The 21235-nt window shown below is 42.4% G+C and overlaps 1 protein-coding gene across 2 annotated transcripts; it reads left to right on the top strand.

Annotated features, from left to right (window-relative positions):
- The first annotated feature begins 104 nt into the window (after positions 1-104).
- Positions 105-20757, top strand: RIOK1 (RIO kinase 1). 2 transcript variants are annotated; one of them, XM_006198654.4, is made up of 17 exons: positions 105-367; positions 3070-3265; positions 5132-5222; positions 6313-6382; positions 7537-7579; positions 10148-10240; positions 11008-11120; positions 11228-11308; positions 12387-12473; positions 12876-13013; positions 13572-13675; positions 13890-13996; positions 14440-14505; positions 15727-15846; positions 16817-16870; positions 18126-18278; positions 19114-20757. In XM_006198654.4, the coding sequence occupies exons 1-17, from the start codon at positions 297-299 to the stop codon at positions 19222-19224; spliced, it is 1698 nt and encodes a 565-aa protein (XP_006198716.1). In that variant the 5' UTR covers positions 105-296; the 3' UTR covers positions 19225-20757. The 2 variants fall into 2 exon arrangements, with proteins under 2 accessions (XP_006198716.1, XP_072801816.1); XM_072945715.1 differs by lacking the exons at positions 105-367; positions 3070-3265 and adding an exon at positions 4206-4240.
- Positions 20758-21235: the final 478 nt, after the last annotated feature.

The raw sequence follows: 21235 nt of genomic DNA, 5'->3' as shown, positions 1-21235 counted from the left end.
CGCGCACAGCGAGGCGCGAACTTCCGGCGCTCTCCCCTGCGCGGGGCGGGGCTTCCGGTGAGAGCGCCGCTTCCGATCAGGGCGAGGCTTCCGGTCAGGGAGGGCCCGGGTGACGGGGGTGGAGATCCCTCGCTGCACGTGGCTCGCGCTCTGGGCGGAAGGACTTCTGAGCGGTTTGCGAGCGGGCATCCGCGGAGAGGCCGTTGGATCGGCGGGTGGAACCGTCTCTGTGCCGTTCCCGCCCCAGCGCAGGGCGAGCGGCCCCCGGTGGCGCTGAGGCTCTGCGCGCCTGCGTCATGGACTACCGGCGGCTGCTGATGAGTCGGGTGGTCCCGGGGCAGTTTGACGACGCCGACTCCTCCGACAGGTAGGCGGCCGTGAGTACACCGACGCTTTGGGGGTTGTGCTCTCAGCTCCGCCGCCGCGCCTTGGGAGGTGACACTTGTAATTCATCACTCGGGGGCTCTCTTCACATTCTGTTGCTGCTTTCTTCATCCCAGCCGGGCCTTTCCCTCCAGTTGACCGCAGAGTCAGTGAGAGCCGCTTGTCACCGGTTGCTTAGCATGACTGAGAGGCAGAATTGGAGAGAGCGACTGGGAAACAGGTTTTTGAGCTTTAGCATTCATTCAGCGTTCAAGAAATATCTGAGCACCTACTGTGTGCCTGTTTCTGTCCTCGGCGCTGGAGATAGAGATGAACAAGGCAAACTGAGCCCCTGCTGCCGTTTTTACCTTCTACTTGGGAGGGAGGGCAGACATTTAAGTACATAGAGATATTTTTAAAAAAGAAACAGATGATTTATATACGATGCAGACAGGGTAAAATCATTTGATAGACGTAAGTAGTGACTTAATGGTCAGGGAAGGAGCCAACTTCAGGAAGAGCAGAGGGAACAGCAGTTCAGGAGAGGGAACAGCAAGTACAAAGTCCCTGCAGTGAGATCCCTCTTGGCTGTAAAAGGAAGATCTAGAAGCCATTGTGCCCAGATCACCTTGGAGGCAGTCGAGAAGAAGAGTTAGTAAGAGCGTGTTGAGCCTTACAAGTGATGGTAACGACTTGAGACATTATTCTAGGTCTTCCAGAAACCCATTGTGGGGGTTTTTAACAGGGCAGTGACATCATCTGATGTATGATTTAAAGGAATCATTCTGCTATGGAGGGAGTGGTTTTAGTGGGTGCAGTTCAAAAGTATTAAGGTAATTCAGTTCAAAGATGATGGGAGATAAGATCGTAGGGATGCTTTGTAGGTAGCAGTGACAGGGATTAGCAGTAGATTAGATGTGGGGTTGGAGGCAAAAGGAATTATGGGTCACTCCTACTTGAAAGCAAAATGAAACAGTTTATTTTAGAATTCCAAGAAAATGTTTTTTACTTTATGTTTACGGTAAGGTTTCATTACATTAAATTTTATTAATCAGTTGGGGTTTTTTCCAATAAACATAGGTTGATCGCTTGCTGTGTGTCAGATATAGTGTTAGTTGGGCGCAATACATTGGTAGATACTACCCAGAATGACACAGAACTTGCACTCTCGCAGGGAAAACATTTAAAATAATTAGAAAAATTATTTGTATTAAATTTGGCTACATAGTACAAAGGAGAAATGAGTGAAGAATAAGGAAGAATTCCCTGAGCAAGTGATTGTAAGTTAGTACTGGACAGATACGTAGGATTTAGCCAGAGAAATGAGTAGGGCGTTGTGGATCTGTGTTTTCAGGTGAGCATATAGAAGGCTCTAAGGGACTAAGTTAAATGGGAAGAAGAAACAGCCAGTGTGGCTGGTGAATAGTTAACGGTAATGAGTATGCACTGGATATATTGAGGATCAACCAGTGAATTTTGCCCACTTCGGGGACTCTGGGGACATTTTTGTTTGCCACAACTGAGGGTGGTGGTGCCTTAGTGGCATCTGGTAGGCAGGGGCCAGAGATGCTTCTGAACATCCTACAAGGCACAAGGCAACCTCCCACAACAAGGACTTGTCCGGCCGTGGTTGCCCTGGTGCAAGTGAAGGTGTGACCTGCCACCTAGGTTATTGACAATTAAAGGATCAATTTATGGATTGTGTTTATGAAATCCTAGTAAACAGCAGAGGTTTAATGATATTTATAGAGATTTGGAACCCTCTAAGCCATGGCTAATTAATAGGTCAGGATTGATAATCAGCATTTACTTAAACTCCTGTCTGGCTGTTTTTAAACTGGCAATACACATCATCGTATGTTTTATGTGGTTTCTGTACTTGTTTTCTCTCTACCTGAGAGGTCAAAACTGGCAGGACTACCTCTGTTGAATCTGACCTGCATGTCTGTTTGTTATGCACAGTGTTTTGTTAAAGTTGAATATACCAGTAAAGTGAGACGTTTTACACAAAAATACAGTCTGGCTTCTCTTGAAAAATGAAGATGCAGTAACACTGGTCTGAATTCTCATGTGGTAGAAAAAGACCCTGTTGTGCTCCCTTTTCTGGGCCAGTTCCCTGGGTTTGACAGCCCCCACTTCTCCTGTTTAATTATATCCAGCTGCCTTCTCTCATTTGTGGTGCTTCCCACCTATCATCCTTTTCCTTTCGTGAACACGGTGAGGGGAAGAGTTCTGTGTAACATGAGTCTTGATACAGCTCCTTTTGTTGTAAAGTGATACTGAGTTCGAGGTTAAGGCTCGAAATACGGCTTTAGACTTATTCCCACGTTTTGTCAGAAAGCTTTTTTTCCCCCTTCCTCTCTTAAAGCAGCTCTGTGAATGGTTTTCCTGGAGGTCAGGTCTGGTGTCCTGATCAGAGTCAGTTCATTGAGCAGAGGAGACAACAATATAAATTCTAACTTTATTAAGACAAGTGGATTTAACAATCTGATTTACTTCTTGTTTAGTGGGCCTGGAGAACGAGCAAAACAACTGGAACAGAACTCTGAAAAACAGGAGAGCTTGGTACTCAGTTTGAGTTTATTGGGAGATGTCATAATGGAAACTTTCAGATTTATTGGTATAGATTTAGTCTCTTGTATCATAAATAAATGCATATCTGAGTCCAGTTTTTGTGTAAACATGCTGAAACACTGTTATTTCTAGTGAAAACATTGACTTGAAGACAACCAAAAAGGAAGATGATGTTCTGTTTGAAGACTTTCAAAACAATGTGAATGAGCATTTGATTGAAGGTGAGATAGAAGAGGAGGAGGAGGAGGATTATGACGCCGACGATGATTGGGACTGGGATGTTGGAGCTGGAAGACTCACCAGGTGTCACGGAGCAGGGAATCCGCAGGTATTTTATAAATGATTTTATACGTCTTTGTGTTATTCGTTTATGTCTTCTTTTTCAAAAGGACTTTTTTGTGGTTCTGGAATTGAGTAACTGGAAGATTTTCAGCAGGTTATATTGTCCTGTAGCCCCAGCCTTTGTGGGTTTTTTTTTTTTTAATTATTATGTTTTCTTTATTTGTTTTTCCTTCAAAATAAGTTTTGTTTTTTTTTAAACACCTTTACTGTGGTAGCCCCAGCCTTAGTTGATTTTCATTCTTCCTCCTTCCTATATTTCTGATTATGATGTAGATGCTTTCCATGATCCATAAATTTAAAAAGTCATTTAAATTGTCGTAAGATAATGAGCCTAAAAATCTGCCTGTGGAAAGACAAATAGGCAGTTGACTATAAATGGTTAAGAAACAGAAAAAGTTCAGTTTAATTAGTAATTAAAGAAAAGCAGATTAAATATGTAGAGATGCCTTTTTTTCAGCTATGAACTGACAAAAACACATCATGTAATTGATGGTCAAGTTAATAAATAGGTACGATTATTTGGAGGATACACTGGTACATGATAAAAGCTGTAAAACCATATAAAATAAGTGCTTTGACTCAGCAGTTCTAAGTGTGTCCGAAGACTGAGTTACAAGAGTTAGGGATTCCCCGTGTTGTTTCTAGCAGAGGGATGCTGGAAACCGCCTTGATTAAGTTTACACGCAGTGGGCTATTATGTAGCCAGAAAATAGGTTGCAGCGGAGGGCTTAATGTGGAGAAATGTCTGTGATCTGCCGTCTTCCACTAAGTGCAGGCACAAGTTACCAAGCCATGTAGAGCCTGCTTCCCAGACTGGAAGTATTAAGTGTGAGGAGTCATGGGATTCACGTGATGCATCTTCCTGAACGTAAAGACAGGGAGGGGGAAAAAACCAACAATATTTCTTTGACTGCTTTGCAGATTCAGACAACTACATCATGGACTAGAATCGATAACGTATGTAAGTCCAATTTCCTATTCTTGAAATAACTGAAGAAATTTCACACTTACCCGTGGCCTTGTTTTGGTAACCCTACCACTGATTCATTGGTGAGACTTTGAGCAACACAGACTGGAATTTCTTTTAATAAAGCTGGGGCAAAAAAGGTATATGTCCTTACATGTTAACTGTTCATCTTTGGGTGCTGGACTTCTAGGTAATTAAATTTTTACCTGTGGTTTCTACTGTGAACATGTATTATTGTAATTTAAAATGTATTTTAAGTTATATTTAATAGAAGAAAATTGTAAGATCTCTGCAAACAAGAGACAACTGGGCCCTCAAGTCCATGCGCAGATAACAGGCTTGAGTAGGCCGTTGTCACAGGCCCTTTTGGCCTCTGACCTTCTGTCTGTAGGTCCTAGATACCATCTCCCCTCTCTTTTTTTGCCATCGTTTCAGTTTGTGCATTGCACTGTCTAAGGGCTGAGCCTTGTACTTACCTTTCCTGCTCTTGAGACGCTAGGCCCAAAGTGAAATCCTTAGAACCAGTTTACTGTTGGTCATAGCTCTTTATTATATACTTTGGCAGTAAATGAACATTCTCAAATTTTAAATCTATAAAGCAGTCAAATTAGGAAAATGTATTTAATTTTAATTTGTTATTTACAATAATGAGGAATACTTTGTAGAGGGGTTAAAAGCAAAAACAAAAATGCAGACTCTTAGTCAGTAACTTTGTCCTTTAAAAACATTTCTTGGGCAAACCTGATTGATTCTTACCTTCCCTTAGGGTACTTCCGTAAGTATTGATGCTTTAATAATGAACTGTGAACTAAGGAAAGAAATGTGGGGGACCTTAGGCTTGTAATTGTAACTAGAGCCTTAGTCTCTGGAACTCATTTCTTCCAGGCAAATCGACAGACTTCCAACTGCAATTCAGCCAAAATGTCTACTCCAGCAGACAAGGTCTTACGGAAATTTGAGAATAAAATTAATCTAGGTGAGTTTATAAGATACAGTTCGTTGCTGGGTTATGATGAAATTCTTCAAAAACCACAAAGTGTTAGAAAATTTTATTGGATCAAGCAATGAACACACACAGTGCTACTAAGTAATAATGTTTAGAGAAAATTAAAACTTAGTAATTTAAAAACATGGCTTCGAAGAAAGACTTTAGCCTACACCCTTTTAGTTCTCTTTTCTCTCCTGTTGTGGAAATATGAAATTACTGACACCCGTTGTCTATATTTGTAGTAGGATTATCTCGTAGGAGAGTGTTGAAAATACTAGAATATTGAATAGGACTACATTTCGTTTTACTAGAAACTGTGTGTTGCATTCATCGTTCAGTGAGCTGTGGAATGCAAGGAATCCGAATGTGAATGCGAACACCACTTGAAAATGCAGGGCCCTCTTTCTCTCGTGGACACTGTTAATAAAGCTTGCACAGCGTCTCATATCCTGTCACTTCCTGTCCCGGACCTGTAATTTGAAATGCAACGGAAGTTTTTAGAATTCAACTTGTAATTCAGAAAAAAAAAAACACAAAGCGCTTGTAATTCAGGTAGTTATATTATCTATGCTGGTTGTACAAAGTATTAACAATTGTCTGAAATTCAGCATATGCAGGTAAATATTTTCAAAGGATTTCTGGACAGGTTTATGTGGCTCAGAAATAACAGCTGTAACCTACTGTGTAGCGCAGGGAACTATATTCAATTTCTTGTAATGAGCTGTAATGGAGAAGAATCTAAATATGTATAATGTATGTATGTATGTGAGTAACTGAATCGCTTTGCTGCACACCTGAAACTAACATTGTAAATCAGCGACACTTCAATAAAAAATATAATTAAAAAGAAAAAAAAGAAATGACAGCTGTAGTGATGAAAGTGACACCACTTGTAATTAAGGAAGCTCAACTTAGCACTTGCCCTTAAAACATAAAACTTTTTTTATTACTAAAATATATACTATGTTTAATAAAGTGTTTCGAAAATAGAGAAGGAAAAGAGAAATACCCTATTCAGTAACTGCTGTCTTTTTGTCTTACATGTTGTTTACATTGTGGACTTTTTTGTATTTTTTAGATAAACTAAATGTTACTGATTCTGTCATAAACAAAGTCACCGAAAAGTCTAGACAAAAGGAAGCAGATATGTAAGTAACATTTCAATAATATAAAAATAAATAAGATAAAACATGGCTGGTAGGAACTAATTCTAGACAAATTAAGTATCATCTTAGTCATAATTCTTTTGCAGACAATATTCCTCTGGATACCTAAACCAATTCCTTTTTTTTTTAAGTTTAAATGAGGATATCCTATGCCTTTGTAGGTTGAAAATATTAAGTGAGTTTTCTTAAGAAATCTGTGCTAAAACTATAGTCTTGTGAAATTCACGAATGTGCTCCCAGTGTTCTTAGATGTCAGTTTATAATGTTAGAGTGTAAAAATGTTCCAGTTCTAGAGTTTATTAAGAATTGTTCCCTTCCATGAAGTATTTTTAAAAATTCAAGGGCAGATTTAAAAGTAAACAGTGATATAACTGAGAAAGTTTCCATTTACACTTCTGTTCTCAAGATCTGGCTAACCTATTGCTAATAGCTCTAAGGCATTAACAATATATCACAGAAAATGACACTGGGGTCATAGAGCTAGTAGGGTTAGAACTGAACTTAAAAACTGGTTTTTCTTCTGATTTATTGCCGTGCCCAGGAGATACCAGCTTTTTGAGCAATGCTGTCTGTTGTTTTGTTGAAGTGTCTGTCTGATTTTGTCTGTGTTCGTGTCTGGGTCAGTTTAGATTATTGTGCTAACTGAATCAGTGTGTGAGCCGAAGTGATCAGAGTCTGGGTGTAATGCAAAACGCAGTAACTGTCTTGAAATGATAAAATCTTGTGTCTCTGTAGGAAAGGACTCCGAGGAGCAAGCTTTATAAATGACTTTACTTCTGTGCTCATAGAATCATTAAAGGTCAAAGGACAGTATCAGCAGATTTGGAGTTTTCTTTTTCGCAGCACGGTTCACTTTACCCCACTGCTCCATTTATTTAATGCTTCAGAAATGCGGAGGGAATTTTGTTTTTTCCCTACTGCAGATAAGCTCCTTTTGCCCTAGGAGACAGAATTGCTCATTAAGGGGAAGTGAAGGAAGTTTCGTGGAGTGATGAAACTACAGTGAGGTCATGAAATGTGTTATTAGAGAAACTACCTGCTTAGGAATTTCGTGGAATGATATGTACATTTAGAAACGTTTTATTTTGGCTTCTTTGAATTTTGAATGTCACCTGTGCTTTTTTGGTTCTGCTTAGGTATCGTATCAAAGATAAGGCGGACAGAGCAACTGTGGAGCAGGTATGCTTAACTGTGTGGCAGGCTCTTGTTTTAAAGTAGCATTTCTACTCTGACTTGTAATTTGCTTTCATCCTTCTTGCTTAATGCTGATGTCACCTAGAATGAGTCCTCTGTAAAATTGCTCCTTCTTATGGTTTTGAGTTTAGAGATCTGCGTTTTGCTTTATTTTTAATAGGGCTATTAGTAGGTAAATTAGACTCATGCCCCGCCTCCTGCTGTGTCCCTGTGAAACCAGCATGCAATGCTTTCATCTTCTAGGGGGAAGCAGAATTGACTATAAGACCAGGAATCTTTTCTTTTGTCTTAATCAAGGTCTGCGGGAACTTTGTGAGCTTTCCTATGAGGTGAGTCAGGTTTCTGCCACAAAGTGCATGTGTGTGTCTGAGAGTGACAGACAGACAGAGAGTGCCTTCAAATTTTCAGCTAGAATCCCTTTTTTGGTTTAGAAGTTACTCTTTTTTTTTGAGAGCCGATGTGATTATGTTTATTTATTTATTTTTTAATAGCAGTCCTGGGGATTGAACCCAGTACCCTATGCATGCTAAGCATGCACTCTACCACTGAGCTATACCCTTCCCGCTGAAGTTATGTTTGTCTTATTCTTCATTCCAAAATGGGGAAAATCAGCCCCTGACTTTCTCACATGTAGAAGGTTGTGATTGGATATTAGGACTGGCCCAGATTTTTGATGTGAAGAAAGTGATAAAATGAGTCAGAACTTTGCTACCGCTGCCCGCCACCCTTCCCCATCCATACACAACACGCACAAACACGTAACCTCTTTGCCCTGTAGACCTTTGTTTAAGACACATGCACCCCTTCCATCCACCTCAGTCCCAGGGAGTAACACCCAACCTGAGCTCCAGCCCCCTTGTGCCAACGAAGAATGCCAACTTCACTCAGGCAGGAACAGGTCTGGGGTCTGCACTGTCAGTGTCCTCTAATTTATTTATTTGTGTGATGTCTTTTGTGATTGAAAACAAAGCACAGTCCAGCTCAGAGAGATGAGGCAGCTTTCATTTTCAAAGACCCTGAAATCTCTCAGGCAGGAAATCCTTTCTCTTTCTCTTTTGAATTTAATTTTGGGTGAGAACATATATCTTAAGTCTTACACATACATATTTTAAAAAGACGGTTTAAGTGGTTTTGCTTATCCCATCTCTCCTATTTTGCTTTTAAGCCATTTTGGAATGTTCTTCCTTCACCCCTAAGCCGGCTGCCTGCGGTTTTGCAGACGCTCGGGTCTCTATGCAGAGTCCCGCTCAGCCGGTGGTACTAGCCCCCTGTCTACCTGGGCGGTAGAGGAGGAGTTGGCGATTACTGCATCTTTACTCACTTTCCTTTCATCCTTCTCTAGTTGCAGTGGTTGTAGTTTGCTTTTATTTGTTTGTTTGGGAGAATTAGAAAAGAACAGCTTTATTCCCTTGCCAGGCAAAGGGAGCCACAGCAAGCTAATGCCTTAAAGACTGTGAGGCCCTGTAGTTTGCTTTTGATCTTACAGTCTTCCAGGGTGGTTTTGTTTCCATTAACCTTTGGTTTCTGGTGTCACCGCTGCCACCTCACTGAAGGAGAGGCCCTAAGGTCTGATTAGTTCTGGCCTCTTTCCCCAGTCTCACTGCCTGGAGCTGGGGGTGCTCCCGCACCTTGGGGAGCCCCTCGCCCTGGCCCTGGGAACTGCGTGTAAATGCTTGGCCTTGTTGGTTTCAGGTGTGAACAGGAACAGGCCTTCAATTCATGGCCTTCTGTTTGTTAGAGGATTTGAGGGTCCTTTTTACTCAAGATCGACTACTCTGACTTAGAAGGAGATCCTTTCCTTGACTTGCTCATCTCCAGCAGGCGTCTGTGAACTCTCTCTAAAAGGCTATGTAATAAATACTTTAGCTGTTGTGGGTCACAATTCTTTTTTTTTTGCCCCCAATAATTTGAAATGTAAAAACCATCTTTAGCTTGCAGGAGTGCCTGTGGCTGATTTGACTCGCTAACTACAGGATGCTGGCCCCTCCTTTAAAGCTGTGTATCCGAAGCTGTGGCCACTGTGCATGTGAAATGCGGCCAGTCTCACTTGCGAGGTGCTAGAAATTATCCACACCGGATTTTGAAGATTTCGTGTGAAAAACAGAATGTTAAATCTCTCCCTGATAACTTTTCATATTGATTCCACGTTGAAATGATAGTGTTTTAGATTTATTAGAATAAATTAAGGTAAATTTCACCTGTTTCTTTTTACTTCCTTTAATGATGACTGGAAAATACAAAATTTCCTCTCATTTGCGTTGCATTTCTATTGGGTAATGTTGGTCTAGAGTCAATTTCTGCTTCCCTTGGATTTGGCAGCCTTTGGTTTCCACGACTGAGTGAACTTGCTGCTCTCTCGTCTCTTTGGGTCTTTTGGTCTTCACCTCACATTTACTCACTAAAATTCACCCACATTTATTTGCTAGAAGTGGGAATGAATAAAAACACCTGTAGTCGACCAGGACCACACAGAACAGTTTCTTGTCAAATGCTCCAGTAAGAAACACTTGGTATTCCCTTTCCAGACTTTCTGTGTTTTGCACTTCCTTGTAGGTGCTGGATCCCAGGACGCGGATGATCCTGTTCAAGATGTTGACGAGAGGCGTCATATCAGAGATCAACGGCTGCATCAGCACAGGGAAAGAAGTGAGTTTACTCTTTGGATGCCTGAGTGTGTTCATGTTAGTTTTCTTATTTCAGGTACCGACTGAAGCTAAGGCACTTAGTAAATAAACTGTGCCTTTGAAAAGAAAAGAGGGGAAAAAAACCCATATACAAGTCAGGGTACTTAAATCAGTGTTTCTTAAAAACGACTTTATTAGCACCCATGGCCGGGTGGGAAGTTGTGCACGTAACTGTGCCGCCCCACCGCTGTCACTACCCTGGGTCGCTGAGCCCAGCCAGCCGTGCCCAGCAGTAAGCTGAGGTGCTCACATGGTTACTGATGGGGCAGGGGATTATGGGCCAATTTGCATTAGCCAGCAAATGTCTTTCTCATTTTTCCTTTATGTATGGCTACAGAGAAGACAGGCCTGCTGTTTTTCAATGAATTAGCAACTCATTCTGTGAGAAGCATTCTCAGTAAAATGCAATGTATAAGTCAGGAGATGTAAGAATGTCTTCAAATATTTCCCACATGCTTTGAGTTGCAGGAATGTTTGAAAACACATCTCACATGTATTTAACTTGAATTTTACTGTGTGTGTAAATTGGAAGTATATTTACTGTATTTTGGTGTGATGTTTTGTATTTTAACTCATGTATTCAGAAGATGAGGGTGTTCCTGATGCATATTATTTCAGTTCACTTGATTTTTTTTTTAACTTTTGAAGATAGAATCAAATAGATTGAAAAAGTAAAATACTGTTTGTGGTTAGTACAACTTAATTTTCTTTGTTTTTGACTTAAAATAGGCCAATGTGTACCATGCTAGCACACCAGATGGAGAGAGCAGAGCAATCAAAATTTATAAAACTTCCATCTTGGTGTTTAAAGACCGGGACAAGTATGTGAGCGGGGAATTCAGGTGAGCTCAGACTTCCACCCCCGCTCCCAGTTGGCTTAATTTCTGTATCTTAAAAAATAAAAACTAGAATAATGGAATGATGGAAGTAAACACTTTTCTGGTTCAAGATTTCGTCATGGCTACTGTAAAGGCAACCCCAGGAAGATGGTGAAAACGTGGGCAGAAAAAGAAATGAGGAACTTAATCAGGTGACTCTGTGTGTGTGTGTGTGTGTGTCTGTCTGTCTGTCTGTCTGTGCTCTGCCTGCACATCGGCCTCGGCGCTTTCCTCCCACCACAGCCCAGGCTGGTTCTGTCCAAAGACAGGGACCGGGCAGGGCTGTTCAGTCCCTGATCTGCTGAGGGAAGCAGAAGCAGCACATTTCTGGGGAACAGGAACTACCTCCTCTTCTCTGTTCTGTGAACCCATTGCGGAAGCGTGTCGCCACCATTCCCATTTGCTCTGCACGGCTGGGTCAGGTGAAGCGCCCTGGGGGCCAGGTGAAAAGATCTAGAATTGAGGGTGATAAGGAGTAGAGCGGTGACACCATCAGGCGGTGGGACTGATGCGTCTTTTTTTAATAGGTTTTGGAGTTTTTAGACAATTTTGTTAGGTCCTAACCTCACTATCACAGTTTTCTTCTCTTTAGTCCAATTTTGGACACATTTATATGTTCTCTGTTTGCATTGGCACCTTTGTATCAAGTAAAGGCACCTGAGATTAGGTTTCCTCATTTGAAGTTTTGAATTTGAAGGTTCTTTTTTTCTTTCTTTCAAATACCTTTTAACTTTTGATGTGCTGTACACAGGTGACATACGTTGGCTATTTTAGTATTGTTAAGCAAAGTACTTGTTTTGAGAGTCCTTCTGAAGTGTTCTCGTGCTCTGTTAGCTGTTGGCTGTGAATCCACTTTCTATTAATCACTGCTCACGCTGACCAGCTCAGAGGAGAACCGCAGACGCATCTGCCGTGTTTCATCAGCCCCGAGGGGCCCTTTTCCCGCAGTTTAATGTCTCTGGGCTTGAGTTGGGTGTCAGAGCCCATGGGAGGTCATGTCTGAGCTGCCAGTGCTGTGTCATTCTTGGTGGCGCATAATGGGGACACTTCAAATCACTGGTGTCTTAGAGTGGATGGGCTGAGCGAGTCCAGGTGAGAGGCCCCAGAGCTGTTCCCTACGAGCAGCGTTGGTCTTGGGCACTGTGGCTGCTGTGGGTTGTTTTAGGTTACTTGTGTCAGATGGCTTGCTTCAGCTTTTCTCATGTCCCTTTATCTGTTTTTATGTCATAGGCTAAACACCGCAGAGATCCCGTGCCCAGAGCCTATCCTGCTGAGAAGCCATGTTCTTGTCATGGGGTTCATTGGTAAAGATGACATGTGAGTATGTGGAAGACCTAGTAGTTACATGCTCAGAATTGTATTTTAAGTGCTTTGAATTTTCCAATACATGAGGATTTCCCATTTAAAGAGCTTTCATCTTGGGATATTTTTTATGAATCTTCCCGACTGTGTTAGTGCATAGAGTTATTCACGTATTCTACCTTTTTAAGGCTCAAAATGCATTGGAGTAACGAAGCTCATCTGGTTGTGGAGGAATGTTTTATACAGTAAGCTGGGAGAGCACCTGCTTATGGACAGTTTTGAGAATAGTATCTCTGTAGGGAACCAAACTGTTGATGAGCTGTGGAAGAGAAGTGTGGGTGTCAGTGGGGTGTCGAGCAGGAGAACTTGGTCTGGAGCAGTTTATTATCTTAGCTGTTTGTTTTATTTTTGTTCAAGGCCAGCGCCACTCTTGAAAAACGTGCAGTTATCAGAATCCAAGGCCCGGGAGCTGTACGTGCAGGTCATCGAGTGCATGCGGAGGATGTATCAGGACGCCCGGCTCGTGCACGCGGACCTCAGTGAATTTAACATGCTGTGAGTGTGCTGTCCCGCACGTCATTTCGTGTCCTTGAGAAAAATCCAAGACGTCATGCTCAATTCTCTAGTTTCATAGTTGGCGTCCACAGTGTCACGGTAGAAGATGCGTTCCCTGCCTTTGGTGACCTTAGTCACAGAAGTGACCACTCTAATCATTAACAGAGTTAAAGGACTTTGGAAATGTTCTCAGTCTTCATCTTTTGTTAGTCCAAGTGGCTCTTTTCCCTAGGGAACTCATTCATTTTATTAGTTATTTGTTTCCCTTGCTTTTAAAATAGAATTTTTTAGGCTTTTTTTTTTTGGTTGGGGGAGGTAATTAGGTTTGTTTATTTATTTATTTTAATGGAGGTGCTGGGGATTGAGCCCAGGACCTCATACATTCTAAGCATGCATTCTACTGCTGAGCTATACCCTCCCCCCTAAAATAGAATTTTTAAAACACGAAATATAGGCAAGCAGTGGTCTCCCCTTGCCCTGCGTGCCTGGCCCTGGCAGCAGCGTAGTGGAAACGTGTGCCTCGCTGCTGCTTCACAGCCCCTGTGCACCTGCCCACAGGTACCAGGGCGGAGGCGTGTACATCATTGACGTCTCTCAGTCCGTGGAGCACGACCACCCACATGCCTTGGAGTTCTTGAGGAAGGACTGCGCCAATGTCAATGGTGAGTGGACACTCGGACTTCCTCCAGCTTGCGTGCCTATTTGGTTGTGAACTCAGTTAAGCTGTTGATAGAAGATCTTGGCACTAAATGGTCTGATGCAGTGATACCCACCGTTTGCTGGGCGATGGTGCATTTTACCTCTTTGTTTCCCTCTAAAGGGTTTGGAACAACAACCTTTGCCCTCGTGAGGCTATCACTGTTTTCCTTCTGACAGATTTCTTTCTGAAGCACGGTGTTGCTGTGATGACTGTACGGGAGCTCTTTGAATTTGTCACAGATCCATCAATTACGCACGAGAACCTGGACGCCTACCTCTCCAAGGTGAGGCGGGGCGAGGAGGGCGAGGAACAGAAAACACAGTAATCAAAGTTACGTGGCGCTTCTGAGGGACTCATGGCTCAGCGTAACTTGTGTTCATTGTGGCAGCTTCCGGACACCTTTTCCTTCTGATTTCACAGATGGGGAGTCAAAGTGTAGCAAAAAGCCAAAAGGAAAGCCAGGTTTCTTGACTTTAATCATCAAGCAAGAGACACAGACTATCAAATTTGTGAATGTTTAGTAGGAAACCTGTTAGCTTTTGGTCATTAATTCCTTTCCCTTATTTCTCAGAGGCCTTTCTGAATCATAGAATTTTAAAAATTGTGGTAAAATACTCGAAGCATAAAATTTACCTTTTTAACCATTTTCAAGGGTACAGTTCCATGGCATTAAGAACATTGTTGTGCAATAATGTAAAGGAAAGTGGTCTTTGTTTTCTTTCCAAGGCCATGGAAATAGCATCTCAAAGGACCAGGGAAGAAAGGTCCAGCCAAGACCACGTGGATGAAGAGGTGAGATTCATGGTTTGTTAACAGCCTTAGGAAACACTTGTGTCTTGGGGCCTTTTTTTTAGTACCGCAGGGGCATGAGCTTGATTTTCACAGAAAAGAAGTTTTTTAAATGATGGTGATGTTCCCTTGAGACGTAACTCAGCTGAGCCAAGTTGTAGAATTTATGTCCCGTTACCTCCTTCCGCTCGGCGACCCGTTAGGCCGCTGTCCTGTGTGGAGAGCATGTTTACAGAACCTGTTGGAGGATATGGTTCAAGAAGGAAAAGCCTGTGTCAGTTAGCTGGTGTGAGCTTTGAAATGAGCTGATTATTGGGTCCAGTGCCATTGTAGATTTTAAGTGTTTATATTCGCTAAAAAGGAAGTTTGTTTTCCTTTTTTAAATCTTTGGAGTGAGTATATTTTTTGCGAAGGTGATTCATAGTTGGCGTTTAAAAAATTTTTAAACCTTTTTAGTGAAGTCTAGTCAGTTTACAATGTGTCAGTTTCTGGTGTACATATAATACTTCAGTCATATAGGAACACACATATGTTCGTTTTCATGTTCTTTTTCACCATTTTAAGTTTACTACAAGGTATTAAATATGGTTCCCTGTGCTGTACAGTATTAACTTGTTGTTCATCGAATTTTGTGAGAATCCTCCTGTATTTCAAAACGAGAGACACTCTGGCAGAGTTCAGTAGGTGTTCTGTGCGATTCTGTGGGTTTGTAGATGTAATTCTTGGTGTATTTGTGGGAGAGGGCGAGCTGGGAGTCTCTCTTCTGCCATCTTGACTCAACCTCTGGCTTTTATTTTTTTGGATTTTTAAATTCTCACAGCTGTTGGTGTGATGGTACTATAAGGAACCCTATACTTACCAGCAGTTCTGAGCCTTTTTTCTCTGTAGCACAGGGTAGACCAGGCAAGAACACGTCTCTGGGTTAGGCACGGCCAGGTGGTGCTTGCTGAGGGCAGCTGCTGTCTCCCGCTTAGAATGGCTTTCTGGGATGCTGACCGGGGAGAGAGTGTTACTCTAAGGGTAACCGTAGGTCGTGTCAGGTTTTACTGTTAGGGACAAATGATACGGGCACACGCACAGCACTCACAGCACAGTGTGTGCAGACGGCCTAGCTGCGAGCCTGCGTGGTGGAGGGTGGCGATAGGTTCCTCTGTGACTTGACAGGGGAGGAAGCCGAGTGCGTGTGAGTAAGTCTCCACTTTACTCTTCCTCTGTGTCCGTTAGGTGTTTAAGCGAGCTTATATTCCAAGAACCTTGAATGAAGTGAAAAATTACGAGAGGGATATGGACATAATGATGAAACTGAAGGAAGAGGACATGGCCATGAACGCCCAGCAAGACAACGTGAGTAGCTTGGCTTGTCCTCAGCCGGCGAGTGTACCAAGGAGCTCCCGTCCCCAGCCTGCGGTCTTACATGTTGGCCCCTAACCTATGAGATGGCTGATTCCCTTTGCGTTAGCACCTGCTCTATGCACATTGGTTGTAAAGGAAATCCGTTCGTATTTATGAAAGGAAATGACACACTTGAGTAAGTCCAACAAACTATAGTTGCAGAAAAAGGAAGATTTATATAGAAGTCTAGGCTATAAATGGTTATTATACCAAATCTATTAACATCTACCTGTCAGGGTCTAGAAAATTTTATTCTGCTGAAGGGCCAGATAGTAAATATTTTAGGCTTTTGCAGGCAAAGAAGCAAAATTGGAGCTATTATGTAGGAGAAAAAGTTTCCCCCCAATTTTTGATGAAATTAAAAACTTTAATAATAACTGAATACAGCTTTTTGTGATACAGGTCTACTCACAAGAGAAGAATAGAGTTGTTCGAGGGAGGAGAAAACACTTCATTTAGTTGAGATTCAAAGTTAGAGTTTTCTTCTCTTTCGCGGGGCGGGGGGTAATTTAGCTTTTGTTTATTGATCTGTTTACTTATTTATTTTAGTGGAGGTACTGGGGATTGAAGCCAGGACCTTGTGCATGCTAAGCATGCGCTCTATCACTGAGCTACACCCTCCCCTTACAAACGTAGAGTTTTCTATCATCAAATTGATTGCAGTTGTTTATCTGTAAAGACCATTGGGCGGCAGGTCAGGTTTGGCCCGTGGACCGCAGTTTGCTGGCACCTTAGTGTGCTTGGTGGGTGAGACTCACGCCTGTGCTATGAACTTCTGTGTTCCTGGGAGATAAATCTCAGGCACCTTTTGATAATCACACCAGGTATCATTTAGCCCACAGTTCTTCCTTAATACTGCAGTGGATTTCAGTGTTTAGTTTTATGTTGATTCTTGTTTTTTTTTTTCCTTTTTGGTTACAAGATTCTGTACCAGACTGTCACGGGATTAAAGAAAGATTTGTCAGGAGTTCAGAAGGTATGGAGACAATGCGTTGCTGTTCATTTACGTAAAGCTCTTTTAAAGGGTGTGAAGTTTAATGTAAAGTATTATTAGAATTAAATTAACAGTGGTACAGTATTACTGGTATAAATACTTTCAAAAGTCCAAGGGCATTTTCGGAAATGACCTTTTCATGTTCGTCCTTTTTAACCAGGAGACTGAAATATGGAAATGCAGCGTTTATTTTTCACTCGGCCTCTGAATCGTTCTGTTGTTGCAGCTGAGGCATTGATCCTTTTTGTCTGTGTCCTCACCTTCGTTTGTGTAGTTAGTAACCATGACCACGTGCTTCTTGATGCTTTTACAACCGGCTTAAACCAGCAGTGGGGTCTGCTCTCATCCCAGTGTGCAGGCTGAGGGGCAGCCTCCCGAGTTGCGGAGTCTCATGGTGATTTCCTGGAGTGCTTTTTTTCTTACAACCACCTTGTTTTGCTTGACGCTTTAGAGCAACAGGGCTTGATTCTAATTTAAGCATTAACAAAGCCGGCTCCTTATTTCTTAGTTCTTTTAATGTCTTAATCAAAGGCTTGGATATGAAGGATCACAGTTTACATTTTGAAAAATGACTGTGTCTTTTTTATGGGAAGAAGTGGATTAGGAGAATTCTAGGACTTCATGGATTTCTGGGTATGACAGGGGAGTTGTGCTCGAAATTCCAGAGCAGGAGGATTCTGTTGCAGCTGGCTAGAAAACCTTTTTGTACAGTTGCCTTTTAAAGGTTTATTTCTTTCTTAGAAAACCTCATGTTTAAAAAAAAATGCTTCTTGCTCCTTTCAAAAGTGGTAAACCTCAGGAAAAATGAATATTTCTCTTCTTTAAATATTGTCTTCCCTCTTGATTGGATGAACAAGTGTTACTTGAAATTTGATTCATAGGAAAGCAGCTGTGAAGTTATCTGAGTAGCTTCATTTTTCACTTCTAGCTGTATTTCACGTCTTCCCAGATCCCAGCTCAGTCCTCCAGATTTACTGAAGGAGGCAGAACGGGCCTGTTGTTGGAGGTCACCCAGGAAAGCCCCAGTTCCTGCACTGGGGTCTGTCCTTGAGCCGTCCTGGGATGGTACCCCAAGCTTCCTCCCTGACACTGATCGCACAGTTTTGATGTTCCAGTGTGGGGTGTTGTTTTTCACCATCTGCCTGCAAGGCTGCGGTCGGAATCCTGGCATTAACACAGTTAGTAACAGTAGATGACCGATGGTTCTAGAATAACACGGATCTGTGATATTTTGAAGGTCCCTGCACTCCTGGAAAATCAAGCTCAGGTAAAGACTTGCTCTGATTCAGAAGATGCTGGAAGCTCTGAGTGTCCTGACACAGACTCTGAAGAGCAGGGAGACCATGCCTGCTCCAAGAAGCCCACCGCTGACCTGGAAGTTGATAAAAAGGTTAGCCGAGAACTCAGGTTCCCTGCCCTTCAACAACGTGGCGGCACCACCTCTCTCGTTGCTCTTTACTCAAGTATCTAGATTGTGGTGGGTGCTGAACACGCTGATCAGTAACTCCCCCCAGCTCAGGCTTCAGTTCCTAAGTGGTGACGTTGTCTAGAGATTGGGCTTCTGCTGGGAGCTCCTTGGGCACTAGAGAGAGGATGCACCAAATGCAGTCCATTGATTAAGTGACTGCCATTCACTTGATGTACCAGCGATGCTGGAGTTGCTCCGTGGTGAAATACTGAAGAGCCATGTCAGGGGGACTTATGGCCCAGCTCCTGTTTCCAGAATCTAAGGCTGTTTCTTCCCCTCCTAGCCGTGGACATCGGAGACACTGCCAATTAAATGACACACAACTGCTGTGTAATGTATTCTTTCTTTTTAGGTTAATTCTTTCAACCTTAAAAAGTGTGGGTTCTGAGACTTCTGAGAGACCTCCCCAACTCCCTAGTGCGCTTTCTCTTTGTCTCCTGGAAATAAATATTTTGCTGTCTTTTCAACCTTTATTTCTGTGAGAATATGAAACATGCAAGGACAAGTAGTGAAAACCTTTAACAACAGTTTCCTCATGGGTATTTCTGTTGGGCTGTCTTCAGATTTCTGTTAAGAAATTTTAAAGACGATTTTCACCCCAAATTCCACCACCAAAACCATAATCATTCTCAATTTTTCCATGTGACACTCATTTTTATCTTTTTACATACATTTTAAAATTCATTTGTAATAATGTGAATACTCTGAATGAATGAATTTTGCAGGTTTTTAAAAATTTTTTGTTTTTGTTTTATAGGAAAGAAAAAAAATGGTCAAGGAAGCCCAGAGAGAGAAAAGAAAAAACAAAATTCCTAAACATGTGAAAAAAAGAAAGGAGAAGACAGCCAAAATGAAAAAGGGCAAATAGAACCAGAACTATATTCTGTGCAGTAATTTTCCGTCAGTCACTTTTCCCGCCTGCACGAAGCTGCATCTGGAGGACGGGGTTATTGATTTTAACTGGCCAGTTTTTCCAGCAGTGTCTGTGAAGACTAATTCAAGTATTTTCATGTAATTATGTAAAAAGCCCTAAGCTGTTCTGTCTAGAACTTCTGGCTCTGTATGGTACTGACCGAGGATTTATTTAAGCTGCTATTTTAACGAAGAACTTTATACAGTTTTATTTTTGTATGTTTTTTTCCTCCTGCAGTATGGTTTTTGAAGCACTGTTAACTATTTAAATGTATTGAGCATCTGTAGCTTTGATACAAGTGTTAAGGGCTCTTTGGACAAACTGTTTTTGCTTTGTGCAGGCCGAAGCCCCGTCTGAAACCACTTGTGAGGCTGTGGTTTCTGCAAAAGGGTGTTTCACTTATAAGAGAATTCAGCTGGCTGTTGATACGACCAGTCCTTGCAGCTTTGTTCTGTGTGCATTGATGATCATTTGTAAAGCACTTACAGCTTCATCTTTAATATTCTTTTTTGAGCTAGGACCTCCTGGTTTGTAAGCAATTTCACAACTATTTGGCCTGTTCATTCATTCATCAAACGCTTGAGTATTTTAGGTACTGAGGATATAGCAGTAAACAAAATGGGCAAAAGTTGCTACGTTCAGGTTGTTTACATGTTAATAGAAAGAAAAGACATTAAACAGAATAAGTAAGGAGCAATGTAAAGGCAGATGATAAATTCTGGAGCGAGAAATAACGCAGAGAAGAGAGATTGCCCGGGGAGGTGGGAGTGTGCAGCCTTAAAACAGGCCACATTGAGAGGCCGTATGTGGGTAAATACTTGAAGGATGTGTCACGTGCATATCAGGAGAGAACAGTCTTCCAGGCAAAGCGAACAGCAAGTGCAAAGGCCCTGAGGCTGAAGTGTGCCTGCAGTGTCTCAGAAACAAGAGCCTAGAGCACCATGGCTAAGGGAGAAAGCAGCCGATGAGATAAGGTGGTGGTAGGTGCTTGGAAGGTTTTGAGCAGAGGAATGATATGATCTGACTTCTGTTTTGAAAGGACCGCGGTCATACTGACGTCCATGGATAATGGAGTAGGAAGCGGGGATCAGGGCCCAGCTGGCGGTTTATTGTGGTAACCCCCGTGAGGGATGCGGGTGGCTTCGTCTAGGATGGTAGCAGTAGGCAGGGGGAACAGGTGGGACTGGGTGTGCTGAGGACACTGGAGGAGTGTTGAGAGTGCAGGGTGGCTTCAGGCTCTCTGACCCCAGCCACTGGGAGAGGCTGTTGCCGCTGCCTCTTACTGGGTAGAGGGAGGAATGCGGGTGCGGCAGGTTTGGGGGCAGGAGGTTGAGACAAAAGCTGATGTTGCAATAAAGTGCAGATTGAAAGAAATGATCTATTTAGCTTAAAAAAGACTTCTTTAACCATATACTTCATATTAGAAATGCCAGTTTCAGCCCTTGAGTCAGAAGCAATTTCTATAAGTAAACATAGTTTCCTTTAAACTGAAGCTTACACCTGCTTGTTTGAGAATTGGTGGGTTATTGAAGGAGGGGTGGTCAGCTGAGGTTTTAAGATTTTAAGTCAGATTTATCATGTTCATAATGTCCTCTCTTCCTGACTTTAAAAAATTTCAAAATACGAAATACAGTTTCAATGAAACACACAATGGCAACCTCTCTAAAATAGTCTGCAATTAACACAGCCAGAGAGAAAGCGAACACAGACGGATGGGTCCAGGACACCTTCGGGGGTTTCATCTTGCAGACCCTCTGGTTCTTGCATCTCTCGGGGCTTCCTCTCTGACCAGGTGTGTTTGAATCACTGGTCAGGCTCAGCGCCATCGTCCGTGACTCTACTGCAGTTGTAGGTTCGGGATCAGCTCCACTCAGCAGAAAGGAGTCTGGGCAGGGCCAGAGGGACATCTCATTCTCATGAGGAAGTGGCTCGTGAAACGCTGAGATTTGGGACTGCAGGGAGAGTG

Source organism: Vicugna pacos, chromosome 20 (genome assembly GCF_048564905.1).
Source record: "Vicugna pacos chromosome 20, VicPac4, whole genome shotgun sequence".
NCBI classification, from domain to species: domain Eukaryota; kingdom Metazoa; phylum Chordata; class Mammalia; order Artiodactyla; family Camelidae; genus Vicugna; species Vicugna pacos.
The sequence above is the reverse complement of the archived record's forward strand: the minus strand, read 5'-3'. Positions and strand labels throughout refer to the sequence as shown.